The sequence below is a fragment of the Magallana gigas genome, chromosome 6 (assembly GCF_963853765.1).
Source record: "Magallana gigas chromosome 6, xbMagGiga1.1, whole genome shotgun sequence".
Taxonomy (NCBI): domain Eukaryota; kingdom Metazoa; phylum Mollusca; class Bivalvia; order Ostreida; family Ostreidae; genus Magallana; species Magallana gigas.
In genome coordinates, this window is record NC_088858.1 from 7191546 (window position 1) to 7205221 (window position 13676).

The 13676-nt window shown below is 33.3% G+C and overlaps 1 protein-coding gene across 3 annotated transcripts; it reads left to right on the plus strand.

Moving 5' to 3' along the window:
- The first annotated feature begins 1974 nt into the window (after positions 1 to 1974).
- Positions 1975 to 12607, plus strand: LOC105326544 (long-chain fatty acid transport protein 2). Of its 3 annotated transcripts, none has more exons than XM_034470913.2 (11): positions 1975 to 2126; positions 2448 to 2838; positions 4642 to 4752; positions 4972 to 5184; positions 5742 to 5897; positions 6660 to 6784; positions 8737 to 8928; positions 9511 to 9610; positions 10447 to 10651; positions 10753 to 10850; positions 11252 to 12607. In XM_034470913.2, the coding sequence occupies exons 2-11, from the start codon at positions 2469 to 2471 to the stop codon at positions 11563 to 11565; spliced, it is 1884 nt and encodes a 627-aa protein (XP_034326804.1). In that variant the 5' UTR covers positions 1975 to 2126; positions 2448 to 2468; the 3' UTR covers positions 11566 to 12607. The 3 variants fall into 3 exon arrangements, with proteins under 3 accessions (XP_034326804.1, XP_011424942.2, XP_011424944.2); XM_011426640.4 differs by lacking the exon at positions 1975 to 2126 and adding an exon at positions 2206 to 2330; XM_011426642.4 differs by lacking the exon at positions 1975 to 2126 and adding an exon at positions 2301 to 2325.
- The last annotated feature ends 1069 nt before the right edge of the window (positions 12608 to 13676 follow it).

The window sequence follows — 13676 nt, forward strand, 5'->3', positions numbered from 1 at the left end:
GGCTTTTTTTCTCATTCAAAGAGCAGTAATTCAAGAATTGAGACAACTTTACCAGTAATGTAAAAAACAAAAATGGGGGCTCTCCTTATACCTTTGAACATCATTCAAATGGTGATTAAACAATTCCGATCACTATCATGCAAGTAGCAAAAGGGAGAGGGGAGGGGGTTATCCCCCCCCCCTCTTTTTTCCCCCAGCGGATATTCACCACTATTTGGGGATCATGTAAAAAATTGAAGTAAAATTAAGTGAAATCGCCACGGATTAGAATTTTCATGATTTTGGTTAGCTGTTTTTTGTTTTTGTTTTTTTTTTTTTGATAATTTTTTTTGGATGAATCTGCCCCCTCTCCCTTTTTCAAAAACGATGCTACGTGCCTGACTATGTTATAATTATTGATATGTTATTTTAAAACATCATTTAAAGGCTGGATTTGTCTGAAATTAAGCAAGATGATTAACAGTTTGCAGAAACTTGGAGTTTCTTATGTACAAAATTTCTAGTATAGACAGTTATCTTTCAATCTAAACAGTGAATTATTCATAGAATGGGGTTTTAAATAATTACTAGTATAACATTTTCCAGTGTAGTATGTATAATTTGTATATTTAATGTTTGAGTATTCAAAATATTCTATAATTCATGAAATTTACATAAGGTGGAGGGAATTTGAAATGGGGTATTATTGGCTGGGTTGTTTAAAGAAACGAAATGTTTTAAAAGTTTGGATGCATTTCGCAAAATGTGAAGAGATATTAATTTCACAATTTTGGGGGACGCATCCTCGCTCATGTTCATGCACTGAAGGTAATTTGTGAATGCTAACGAGACTTCCATGCTAATTATAAACGCTTTGTTTGCTAACTAAATGCACCCGAGTAAAGTTTTAGAGTTTTATGATTTTAACGATTGATATGCTAATTCATTTCACTAAAACGTTTAAATTCCACCATATCCTAGCTCCAAAAACCCTGATTCTGGGGCTATTGGTTCCGTGATTAAATTCGATGCCTCTCTTTCCTTTCTTATCAGCTAGTGCATAAATCTGCAGGTCCATATATTATCGTGCAGATATTTTTATACGCTGATTTACATGGAAAACTCCTATCCGTGTACCAGCTGCTCTTATTCCGTCCGTCGTGTATATATACATGTACGTCCGTCCGTCTGTTAACCTAATTTTTGCGTTTTCGACCTTTTCTCTAAAACCACAGGGGTAACTTAATCTAAACTTGGCACAAAGCATCTAGGAATGAAATGAAATTTAAAATATGAAAATTAAAAAGGCACTTCCTTTTTATAGGAGAGAGAGGGGGTTTTTGTTTTTTGTTTTTGTTTTTTTTTTTTAAATCTTAAGCACCACTGCAGTACAAATGCATGTCAATGTTTACAAACAAGTTTTCTATATATAAGGTTAAATCTAAATAGCCCGAAACATGGGCAAAATGCAAAATTTAATTTAAGATATGAAATATTCTGATTCAGTGTAGTACAATCTAAATTAATTGTTTTAATCGTGACCATCGGGTCGAAGTTGGGCCCTAGGTGGGGTCATCTTATGGAACATACAGGGAAACCCCTTAAAAATCTAGAATTAAAATGAAGAAATCTGTGATACCTTTTAGTACGACGGCGTATAAGTGCTACTTCAAATTGCCATAAAAAATATATAAAAAAATTCTTTTATACGATTTTTAATACGATTTAGAAAATCGTTTGTAAGATTAAAAAATTCGTTTGCATGATTTGAAAAATCGTTTGAACGATTTTTAAAATCGTTTGAACGAATTTTAATTTTGTTTGTTTTATGTATAAAAAAAATCCATTCTAAATTTAAATGTCAATCTGTTTTCAAATTACTTTTGGGTGCTTCTGGAAATACTGTAGTGTATACTTATATATAACCTTTTGTCTGTTAAAAATGTAACTATACATAAGAGCAAAATGTTTGTTTTTTTATGTTATATTAGAAGGCATTCTTCGGCTTATCATTACATGTACATTATTTGGTCTGAACTAATCGGGATCGGTATTCCTTTGACCTTTGACTCCTCTTGATATTAGTGTTGATTGTCAAAACTGTAAATGTAATCTAGAGTGCTACCACCTACCAAAAAGTTATACAGGTAATTTAAGATTTAATCAGCTTATAAGTAATTCATACTATGCATATATTTTTGCATCGCTGATCTTTTGTGGGTGATCGTGTACTTTGTTTCGAGATCATTTAGTAGGACGTTCTCCAAATCGACCTAGTTTGACGTGACCAGAGTCACTCTGATGTGACAGAGTTTCTGGCTTATTCACTTATTTATTCCATCAATTGTGCAGTAATCTCAGACTTATCAAAAGCGAATTTTATTCAGCTCAATTTGCAAATACATGTATGTATTTTAGTATATGCTGAGATTTTTAATTTTATGTGTTCCCTGTGTTTCAATTTTCAGAGTAAAAACGAGTAGAACAAGATGCCACGGACCAGAGACAAGGTTTTGCTTGGTCTAGGAGGAGTAGCGGGTTTGTCGGTGGCAGCTTGGCAAACCATGTTCCCTTGGCTAAAATATGACTTGGACTTTATGAGAGTTGGGAAAAAGATTGGCCAACATATGAGCAAGGATATAGAGATAAAAAGATATATCATTGAAATGTTTGAAGAGACTGTTGCTAGATGTCCAAAGAAAACCATGATCATTTTCGAAGACAGAGAATATACTTATGAGTTCATGAATGAACAAGCTAAAAAGGTGGCTAATATCGCATATGAGTGGAAGTTCAAGGTTGGAGAGACAATTGCAATAATCATTCAGAACCATCCATCATTTGTGTGGACATTTTTAGGTAGAGTATTTTTCTCAACATAAATATGAGTTATACTATAATGACAGTGAATCAACATTCAAATGTACAATAATATGTGTAACATTTAATTTATAAATACAGCATGCCCCTTATAAGCTTTAAAAAGTAAGTGCAAATAACACTCCTATATTTTGAATTAAATCAGAGCATGAAATTTAGTGCCCCGTTTTAATGAATTTTATATAATTTGTTGCGGATTTGATTATTGGCTGATCATAAGTTGGTAAGAGACAACTGATTCTACCGATTAATCAGTTATGACTATAACTAAAATCTGTTGATTGATAAAATATAATATTCTGTTTTAGTCAATCAGACAGAATTACATTGAAACACGCCTATAACGAAATGCCAAGAACGGGCAATTTTGCAATGTTATAAGCGTAATTCATTATATCAGTGAAGTTTACAACATGCTATATAAATTAAGTCAGGGGGGATGAAAATCACTGTGATGTAAGTGTCAATTCATTATAAGCATGATCGCTTTAATCTTGTTTTACTGTATATGTAACTGGCAGAACTATCCCCAGTTGCTTGTTGATTTGAAAATGATTGAAGACTGAGGACTAAAAGTTTACAGATATAAAACATGTTACTTATGATATACTAAGTCTTATAAATTTAAAAGGACTTAAGGCACAATATGAGATGATAATATTAATTAATAGGGCTGGGACGATACTGTACTGAGCCGATTCGGTACATATCACGATACATGAGATGCAATACGATACATATCACGATACATTGCAATTAAATGAAAACATGAATAAAAGTTTAAAATTTATTCAACCTGCCGATGTATTACCGCATGTCCAAAGTTATTTTGTTATATTCATAATGAGCGTTGCACAATTTACAAATTACTTTAGTCTCGTGTACACTAGTTTTTCATAAACAAGTACTCCATATTTAGCTTCCTAACAGTTTTGACAACTTTACGAGGTTTTCCGCCATCTTTGTACTTTCATATTAGGCGCGCAGACTAAAAATAGCCGATTTATGAAGCTCGGATATTTTTGAAAAATAAAAAAAGTTCGGTAAGGTATCGTTGTATTAATGGTAAATGTATCGATCCAAATATCGTCAAAATAAATACCGCGATGCACCGGTGCATCGGTGGATCGTCCCATCCCTATTAATTAAACAGGTTACTTTTGCATTTACCAAAAGTTGAATGTAAGAAGTCAAATTACAAGTGAGATACAGATATTAGAACTCAATCATTGTTATGTAAACAAAATTGCGAGTCTTAGATTCGTTTATAAAAAATGTAAAGTACGGAAAGTACCATTTGTTTGACATAAATGTTTCATAGCAAACAATGTAAACTGATTCAGTTTGTTCATAAATAATATTATCAACAGAAGAGGGCAACGTTTAATTGAAACTTATACCAATGCAACATATTTTTAAACAATAACAAGACTTTAGCTTTGCTTACAAAACAAAGAATTTCAAACTCTGTAATACTTGTAACTCAATTTTTGACTTTCAAATTTTGAGGAATCATTAACATACCCATGTTTACCATTTTAGATATTAAAAATAGAAAATTAAAAGTTTAAAAATTCAGAGCTCAAATCGTGTCTAAGTCCGTTGAATTTGATATCAGTCAGGTGAACACTGAGGTTTAGGATCTGTGAAGGAATTTCAGTTAAATTGGTACCAAGGATTTATATTATCATAGTGAGATTCGGTAGATTTTTTAATTGTTTAAAACTTTTCAAATGACTGTAGATATACATTTTCTTGATGAAGTTATTTCTTTCTCTGCAGGTCTCCAAAAAGTTGGTTTAGGTGTTGCTTTCATAAATTATCACAACAGAAGTAAACCTCTGCTTCACACCATAAAAGTTAGCAAGGCAAAAGCAGTGATTGTTGGACCAGGTAGTTTTCCATAAAATTCTTATAATATTATACACTTTATTTTACAATTTGTGGCATACTTGACAATATTAAAATCTTCCAATTTTCACGGCATGTGATGTACCTTAATCGAGTAACGTATTACATGTAATTATTTTCTTCATAAAACTGTTGCAGTATATGTCTTCTAAACGACAATGATGAAACTCTCATAATGAATGTGCAGATGTCTTCTTTCAGAGGATGAGCTGTTCCATGCCGTTGAAGAGATTCGCCCAGAATTAGACATTCCTTTGTATCTGTACGGCAAATCCACAGCTAATGTTCCGGAGGGCTACATCTCGTGGGACGACCTGATGCTGAATTCTCCGGCCGCCGATATAAGCAAAAGTCTCAGAAGCAGTTTCACTCTGGTGACTCCGTGCATTTACATCTTCACTTCAGGAACAACAGGTAATATTATGAAGAGATGCCCAAAACTCTAATAAAGAAAAACAAGTTTTTTGTGGCAGTCTTAATCAGATCAATTACCAAGCACTTTAAGTATCGTATATCCAGTAATTTTCACGGTGATCTAATTTTGGCTTTTTTTCACGATCCCTTTCACGTGTTCTATTAGAGACTTATAAAATCGCATAAAAATGACTGACACAAATAAAAAGTGCTACATATTTTCCCCTTTTTTGTGATAATTTTTGTGACACGCGCAAAAAAACAGATATACAGTAATTTGTAAAATATTTTCATTTCTTAAGAATAAGAGATTTCATTAAGAAAGCTGTTACCTTGAGACAGTGTGATTGATACATTGAGATAAAACTAACGGGAAATGTCATATATTTTTATCTCACGTCTACATACATAATGAAATGTCCTTGGAGTGATTAGCTCTTTAATATGTTGTAATTTAGGTCTCTTTACAGTAATTTGAAAAAGAAAGATTTTTTTATGTTTTCCATTTCATCTTGCAACAGAGTTTAAAATGTCAAATTATTATGTCCATTCATAAGGCTTACCTAAGCCAGCCATCGTAAATCAAGGGAAAGCAATCGGCTTCTCCAAGTTTCTGATGTTCTCGGAGATGACCCCAGAGGACAGAGTGTACAGCACAACGCCACTGTACCACAGTGCTGCCACACTTGCTCTGTTCAGTGTGATGGCATTAGGTGAGTCTCTGAACATACTGTGGTTTCATTGATATTCAAGGGTATCAATTTTTGTGGATAAAGTGAAAATCACAGTTTCAAGGATACGTAAATTCAATGACCCTATCAATACAAAATGTTAATAGAAATTGCATTTCAATGAACATTTAATTTCATGGATCAACTTAACAACCGAATCCACGAAAATTGGTATTCAACAAATATTGATGAAACCACAGTACCTTACCTACCAGACTCATGAATGCCAATCTAAAAATTGTCAGCTTTATTCAATCTACTGTAATCCAATTGTTATCAACAACTATCTAGTACTGTTGCAATTAATTTGAAGATCACTGTTCAAATTTGATGTTTAGTGATTTCCAATGACAGATTCATTTTCATGTATTTTTTAAACTTTTCTGATTACATTTTCTGGTCTATGATGACTTGTGTAGATGGCTGAGTGGTCAGAAGAGAGAAAGTTATTTTACGCATGCAAATGAATTTACAGCATTGGAACATTCTAGTGTTATAGATGTTTCTGCTTTATTGACTGAAAAAAAATCACTCATTCTTATTTTAAAACTTTCGAGACTGATTATGGCAAAATGTCCATGATACCAAAGTAGCATTTGCTAAACCGAAGTTTTTCTGGCTTCGTTGCTTTTAAACTGAGACGACTTTACTGTTTTCAGTGTTTCCTGCTTTTACATGCATGCATGCTAACTTTACCACATGTATGCATGCTTACCTAGATTCTAAGCTTGTTTCTGTTTGTAGGTGGTACAATGGTTCTTCGGGTCAAGTTTTCTGCATCCCATTATTTTGAAGATTGTAGGAGACACAAAGTCACTATAGCGCAGTACATAGGAGAGCTTGCCAGATATCTTTTGCATGTACCCGAGGTATGCAACTTTCTTCTGATATGGATTGATTTAGGTCACCTGTTGCATATCTCCAATGTAAAATTCTACTTCTTCACCCCTGTCTATCATCTGCATTGTTAAACAAGCTATGCGGTCGTTGAACTTTTTTAGGTCACCTGAGTCATTCACATGACCATTTACTGATTGTGGTTGTCTGTCTGGCTTCAGTGAAATGTTTTTAACTTCATCTTTGAAGTCAATTTTGGAGACAACAGTGACAGTACCATATTAATTCAATTTGACTACCAGGTAAATCTGGTGGCCACAGCACAGTGAAATATCTTAGGGTATAAAACATACATTATCTAGTTAACCACTGGATGTGTCATTCTTCAGGTTAAGCTCTCCTGATCATTCTATAGGGAAATAGAGAAACTGCAGCAATTTAATTATTCTTTCATTTTGAGTTGATAAAATTTGTTTTGAATATTTGGCAATCCCATAATGAACTGAGCCTTTCCCCTAATTACATTACCAGGTATATATAGTTTCATTGCTATTCAGAAGTCTTAACCTGACCTAGGTAATTTTTTGTCCTTGTTTCAAGAATAGTTAAAGGTCACCGGAAACATGTATAACAACTTTACATAAAATGGCGATAAATTGAAATGTAAGATCAATAGTACTTTAAAACATGGTGTTCAAACTCATTGGTTTGGCGTAGTAAACAACCAATAAACATACAGGTAAATTTCCGGCTGTTCTTGAGTCTCATTCCCTTTAATTATAGCAGTCCTAACCTATCTCTACCTATAATACTATTGCATTGAATAGAACTCACTTTTGATGATTAAACTTTGGATTTAATTATGTTAATTGAAATTAAATGTGTTTCAGTCTGATGTACAGGTAGATGTATACATACACTTACTGGTACCTGTGTATAGTAATGCATACGGGTATAGTACACAATTTAAATTTGTTAACTCTTTTGGTCACTCAAGTGACAGATTGCTATCAGTCTTCGTCCGTCATCATGCGTTGTCTGTCAATTGTGTTATATAATTTTACATTTTTAACTTCCTCTTGAAAACTCTGGAGCCTCAGGAGAGCATATTGAAGAAGGAAGGGTATATTGCTTTTTGCTGATGTCTGTCTGTCTGTCAATTGGTCGGTCCATCAACAGTTTCTCTTCATTTTCTTTGCAGAGTTTGCATATACTGAAATGAAATTTGGTATAAAGGTTTATCATAATGATATCTAGGTCACGTTCAATTTTGGGTTTGATCAAGCAATAATTGACAGAATAATGTCCCTTGGGCTTAAAAAAATTCCAATATTCTGCAGTTACTGTTCATTTTCTTCACAGAGGTTGTACATATACTGAAAAGAAATTTGGCATACATGCAGGTTTACCATAATAATATCTATGTCAAGTTCAATTTTAGGTATGATCAAGCAATTTTTGATGGAGTTATGCCCCTTTGACTTCTAAAAAAATTGCAATATTTTGCAGTTTCCATTTATTTTCTTCCGAGAGGTTGCACATAATAAAATGAAATTTTGTATACAGTTTAATCATAATAAAATCTAAATCAAGTGTGTTTTTGGGTATGATCAATCAATTTTTGACAGAATTATTCCCCTTGGACTTAGATATACTCCTTATTCATGTATTAATATTTTGCAGTTTCCTTTCATTTTATTCGCAGAGATTTTACATACGCACTGAATAAAATTTGGTATACCGGTACAGATTTATCATAATAATGTATAGGTCAAGTTTTGTTTTGGGTTCGATTGAGCAATTTATGGTAGAGTTATGTGCCTTGGGATTGGAAAAATTCCAATTAGTTGCAGTTTCCGATCAATTTCTTCAGAGGTCTCCAAGGGAGGGGAGCACACGTTTCACAAATATCTCTTTAAACTTCACTTGCTACTCAGATGGTTACTAGTTCATTCAACAGTTTTTGTATGATATTAATATTCAGAGGCCTGAGGATGGTAATCATAACATTAGGGCCATGATAGGAAATGGACTCCGTGCAGATATATGGGAGGCATTCCAGAAGAGATACAAAATTCCAAAGATAGTGGAGTTTTTCGGAGCCACAGAAGGAACAGCAGCTTTTGTAAACACATGGGGGCGTGTTGGATCCTGTGGACGATTGTCTCCATTTCTGGTTAGTCTTTAAGTAACAAAATTATAGCATTAATTGTGTCACCATGTTGCAGTGCTTTATAAAAAAAAGTTCAAGAATTAAAATGTTGTGTCAAGTCATTGAAGTGAAGAACTGATATACCTTCAGAACCAAAATTTATGTTTAGCGGTAATTAATAAAAAAATTATTACAAAAGGGCGAGTAAACTTTTCTTGAGTTGCATAAAAAATTGAACACCTCTGTACTTTCTAGAATATGGCGAAACTTTATATCATAAATATTTACATGTTCATAAGTCTGAAGATTTTGTACAAAATAATTACATGACTATTGTATTATGTTTCAACATTCATACAAGATATGATGAAACTGTGCTAAAAATACATGGATTAATTGAAGATTTAGTATCTGTAAACTTCCTCTGGCGGCCAGTATTTCTTTCTTTTTGGTTTTGTATTTCATGCATATTTAAAAAAACATGAGATGTTGCTATATAGTAGTTAGAAATAATAATCTTACATTGACCAGGCTACACGTCCGTAGGACGTCTTTCATTTTATTGATAGAACATTCTATCTAATATATAGTAGTATATAATTTTAGAACAAGATTAGTCCAACCAAATCCTATATTGTACGCTACGACCCCAGAACAGATGCTCCTCTGCGGAACAAAGAAGGAAGATGTATTCTTTGCAAAATAGGTAAAATTGTGTTCAATGAATTTTGAATTTCTTTTTTCCTTGAGTCTTTTTCCTTTTTTGTTTGCATGGTTCTTGATACAAACTTGGCACTCTATATTTGGGAGTTGATTTTAATGGCAAACTGAAATTGAAACAGTGTTTGGACCTAATCACAAATCATCACCGCTGACAAGACTTAGTTCTTGAAAATAATTCGATGTAATGTACGCTGAAACATTCTTTTTTTAAGGAAACTTATTTAGTAATACCTTGGAAATAGTCAGATTTTAAATAGTACGAACAATTTAGCATTCTCTCAACAGAGGTCGTGCTAAACAAGCTTTGTGTAAGCGAAGCTTGTGTAGCACGACCTCTGGTGAGAGAATGATAGTCTCGTTCAACCATCGGCTGTCTCCGTACATCTCCGACAAGCAGAGAGTCAGTCTATATTTAGAGGTCGCATCATCAAGCTATCATGTGACTTACTTGTTGGAGATAAACGGAGATAGCCGAGCATCTGATTGAACGAGGCTTGAGATCATTATTGGTTGGATCCATACAATTTTTAAAATATTTCGAATACCGATACATAATTTGACGAAATCAATTCCATTTTTAAATATTACACAACATGATTCATTAGAGGTTTTCTCGAAATTATTGTCAGAAAAGTCCGAGAATTCATATTATAAAAATGTGCGTAATTCAAATTTGCCAAGCAAATTAACATATCGATGATTTAAAGATAAAAAATAATCGATAAAATCAACTCTCATCAGTACTTCAGTACTTTGATATATACCTGTATTTAGCTGGTATTATTGGGAATGTTTGATCTATCTCGAAGTATTTATCAGGAGAACCAGGGCTTATGATTGGAGGAATACCAAACCCTGCACTCTATGCAGAAGGTTTTTACCTGGGAGGTAAAGAGATAAACGAAAAGAAGTATGTCAGAAATGCCTTTGTGGAAGGGGATGCTTACTTCAACTTTGGTGATTTAATGTACTACGATAAAGATTACTTCATCTATTTTAAAGACCGATTGGGGGATACTTTCAGGTGTGTTACATTGAATTTAATTGTTAGAAAATAAACTTTTAGGCATTTGATCCAGCATATGTTTATCACAATTTGACAATATTTCATTCTTACTTTTATAGATGGAAAGGTGAAAATGTTTCCACAAATGAGGTAGCCAATGTGCTGACTGCACTTCCATTTATTCAGGACGCCAACGTGTATGGAGTGGAGGTACCAGGTGGGTTTGATATCTTTACTTTGGATTCCTAATTAATGCAAGAAATTAATATCCTTATAAAGTCATATAGAAGCATCCTTCATGAATTTTTGAAATCTCAATTTTATTTTCCCGGCCGGACAGTTGTAAACTACATGTACACATGAGATTAGCAAAAGTTTGGTACTCATAATATTTTTGTCTTGCGATTTGAAATAAAACATCAAAAACGAAGTACCAGTCTTCACTTTAGAAGTCGCACAGTCCTATGTTTGAAAAGTAAATGCTGGCCCTTCCATTGTTTTACATGTACCCACCATAGATTAATTTGCTTTGTACTGTTTATGTGCAGATGGTCTTATAACGGTATTTGGAAGGAACATGTTGGCACCTTCATTGTAGTTTGCTTTGCTTTGCTTTAGGTGCGGATGGTCGGGCAGGCATGGCTGCTATACTGCTGAAGGACACGGTGGAGTTCCACACCGACCTACTGCCCCAGATCTTCCACCACTGTGAGGAGAACCTGCCCGTGTATGCTCGTCCTCTGTTCCTCCGATTCATCAAGGAAATGCCCCTGACCACCACCCACAAACAGAAGAAGGTGCAATATGTCAAGGAGGGATTTAATCCAGCCCTCATTAGTGATCCTCTTTTCCGTGTTTCTGCTGAAACTAAAACCTACATCCCACTCACAACAGAAAATGTGAGCCAGTTTATGGCCAAATCACGACTGTAGGGCAGAGATTATACATTGCTCATAGAGTGCGTGTTCAATGTATCTAGACAAAAGCTCAATCCAAACCTGGTTTATTAATTTTGTTTCGTACCTTCGAGTATAGTTTACTTTTTTATGAACTACATGATGAAGAAACTATTTATAGTGAATGCAGAGGGACAGAGATAGACACCATAGACTGAGTGTTTAAACTATGCAATCAGTTTTTACTTGTACAATATACATTTTTTCCATTGAAACTAGTTTTTTGATGCACTTATAAAGGGTTTTTTGAAGATTATTAAAAATCTTGATACTACATACATATACACTGCATCATAGCCGCATATTTTTGCACAAACCTGAGGTGCTGTTAAAATTTGATTATGCCTTGTTGTTATATGATAATATTAATTTTTATCATGATTTTTAACTCAATTTTATAAATTGAGGAATGCAAATACAGATAATCTTTGTGATTTTTTTTAACTACTCAGGTCTATAAAATATGATTTTATTTTTAACTATTGATTCGATTTTTTTTCTTCAATTTATGAATGATTTAAACACCATAAAACAAGGATGCTATAGATGTACTACATGTGCATTGACTTGAATGTTAATATACTTCTGGCATAATTTTAACTATATAGATACATTTATTATATTTATTACCAGTCAATAAACTCGTAAAATATAAGTGTTCTAGGACAGACATTGGAACACCGGCCCTCTTATGAATTACCATGCATTAGAACAGAATTGACAATTCTTTAAAATATTAAGTTACCCTAAAATGTTACTGAAACATGATTATGATTTTGCTGATTTTGAACCATGATTCAATCACCATCTTGTGTGGTGTATGTTACTATTTTTAACCTTTTTGCCATTGTTAGTGATTTTGTTGTCCACTTGAGGTTGATTTACACTGTACATGTAGTTTAACTACCATTGCAAATGTCATTCTGTTGATTCAATTATGATTTACATGTACCGGTGTATTATTATTGTTATGAATAATATTATTTAATGTTTAAATAAAATCACTGCTATTTAATAACTGCTTACTTTATTACCTCTATGCCTGTAGTGCTAGATTGATAAGCTGTACTATGCAATAAGCATTCTGAAAGTATTGCATAATTATACATTACATGTCCCCTACCGACCATTTTATGTGCTAAATAGATTTCAAGAAAATTTGGTAAAAGATGATCAACTCAATTAGTAGTAAAAAGATGAGTTGTTGAAAAACATTTAATATGTAGTATCTATACAAGTTTATAATCAATTCACCATTGAAAACATAATTTTAAAAAATCTGGAAAACAAAGTATTATAGGGGGACTAATGAAGAAATACTCTAAATTCTTGACCATCGCCAGCTACTTCCTGTCAGAGATTTTAGTGTTGAATAACTGCTTGCTCCTAGAGATTTTGCTTAATTGTCACTTCAGTAGCAGCATAGTGATTAAAGAAAAGAAAATTTATCTTTATCCCAAGAAATTACTGTCACTGACTTTGTTTTTTAAAGGAGTAAGTAAAAATAAGTTTTTCTTCTATGAAGATTTTATCAAGAGAGGCCCATTGGCCACATCACTTACCTGAGGAACTCTAGGTATGATAAAATCAGCTTAATGGCGTCATAATACAAACTATCTGGACAGTGTACAATAAAACATGTAGATCTTGTTTAAATAAAATCCATTTTCCGCCCTGGATATTCCTGTTTATAATCAATAGCCCTTTTCTAACAGGATGATTTTATAGTGACTGTCATTACACATGTCGAGTATTGCAATTCTCAAAAAGATCCTAAACATTTATTTATATATAAGATATAAACCTACATCAAACTCTAAACCCCTTGTGAGACCAAAGAATCGCCCAGGGGCCAAAGTCTAAACAATTATAAAGAATCACCTAGCTGATTCGTTTCTTAGATTTCCTGTGAGGATTCAAAAACATTGGCGTTAAAACACCCGATTGCCCACATTATTTTGTGCATTTTTATTGCAACTCTGTGACCAATGTTGATTCTTATTTTATTGTAAACTTGATGGGATGGGATATGATACATTGAGGCGTTGTGGATTTTGATGAAGCCTGGTTGAACGTGGTGGACATGC

Bases quoted from the DNA above. Each gene is read 5' to 3' on its own strand.
- LOC105326544 (XM_034470913.2), top strand. From the start codon at position 2,469: ATGCCACGGACCAGAGACAAGGTTTTGCTTGGTCTAGGAGGAGTAGCG. The intron at 5,185-5,741 runs GTAATATTATGA...TCCATTCATAAG, and splicing joins CTTCACTTCAGGAACAACAG to GCTTACCTAAGCCAGCCATC. The intron at 10,652-10,752 runs GTGTGTTACATT...TTACTTTTATAG, and splicing joins CGATTGGGGGATACTTTCAG to ATGGAAAGGTGAAAATGTTT.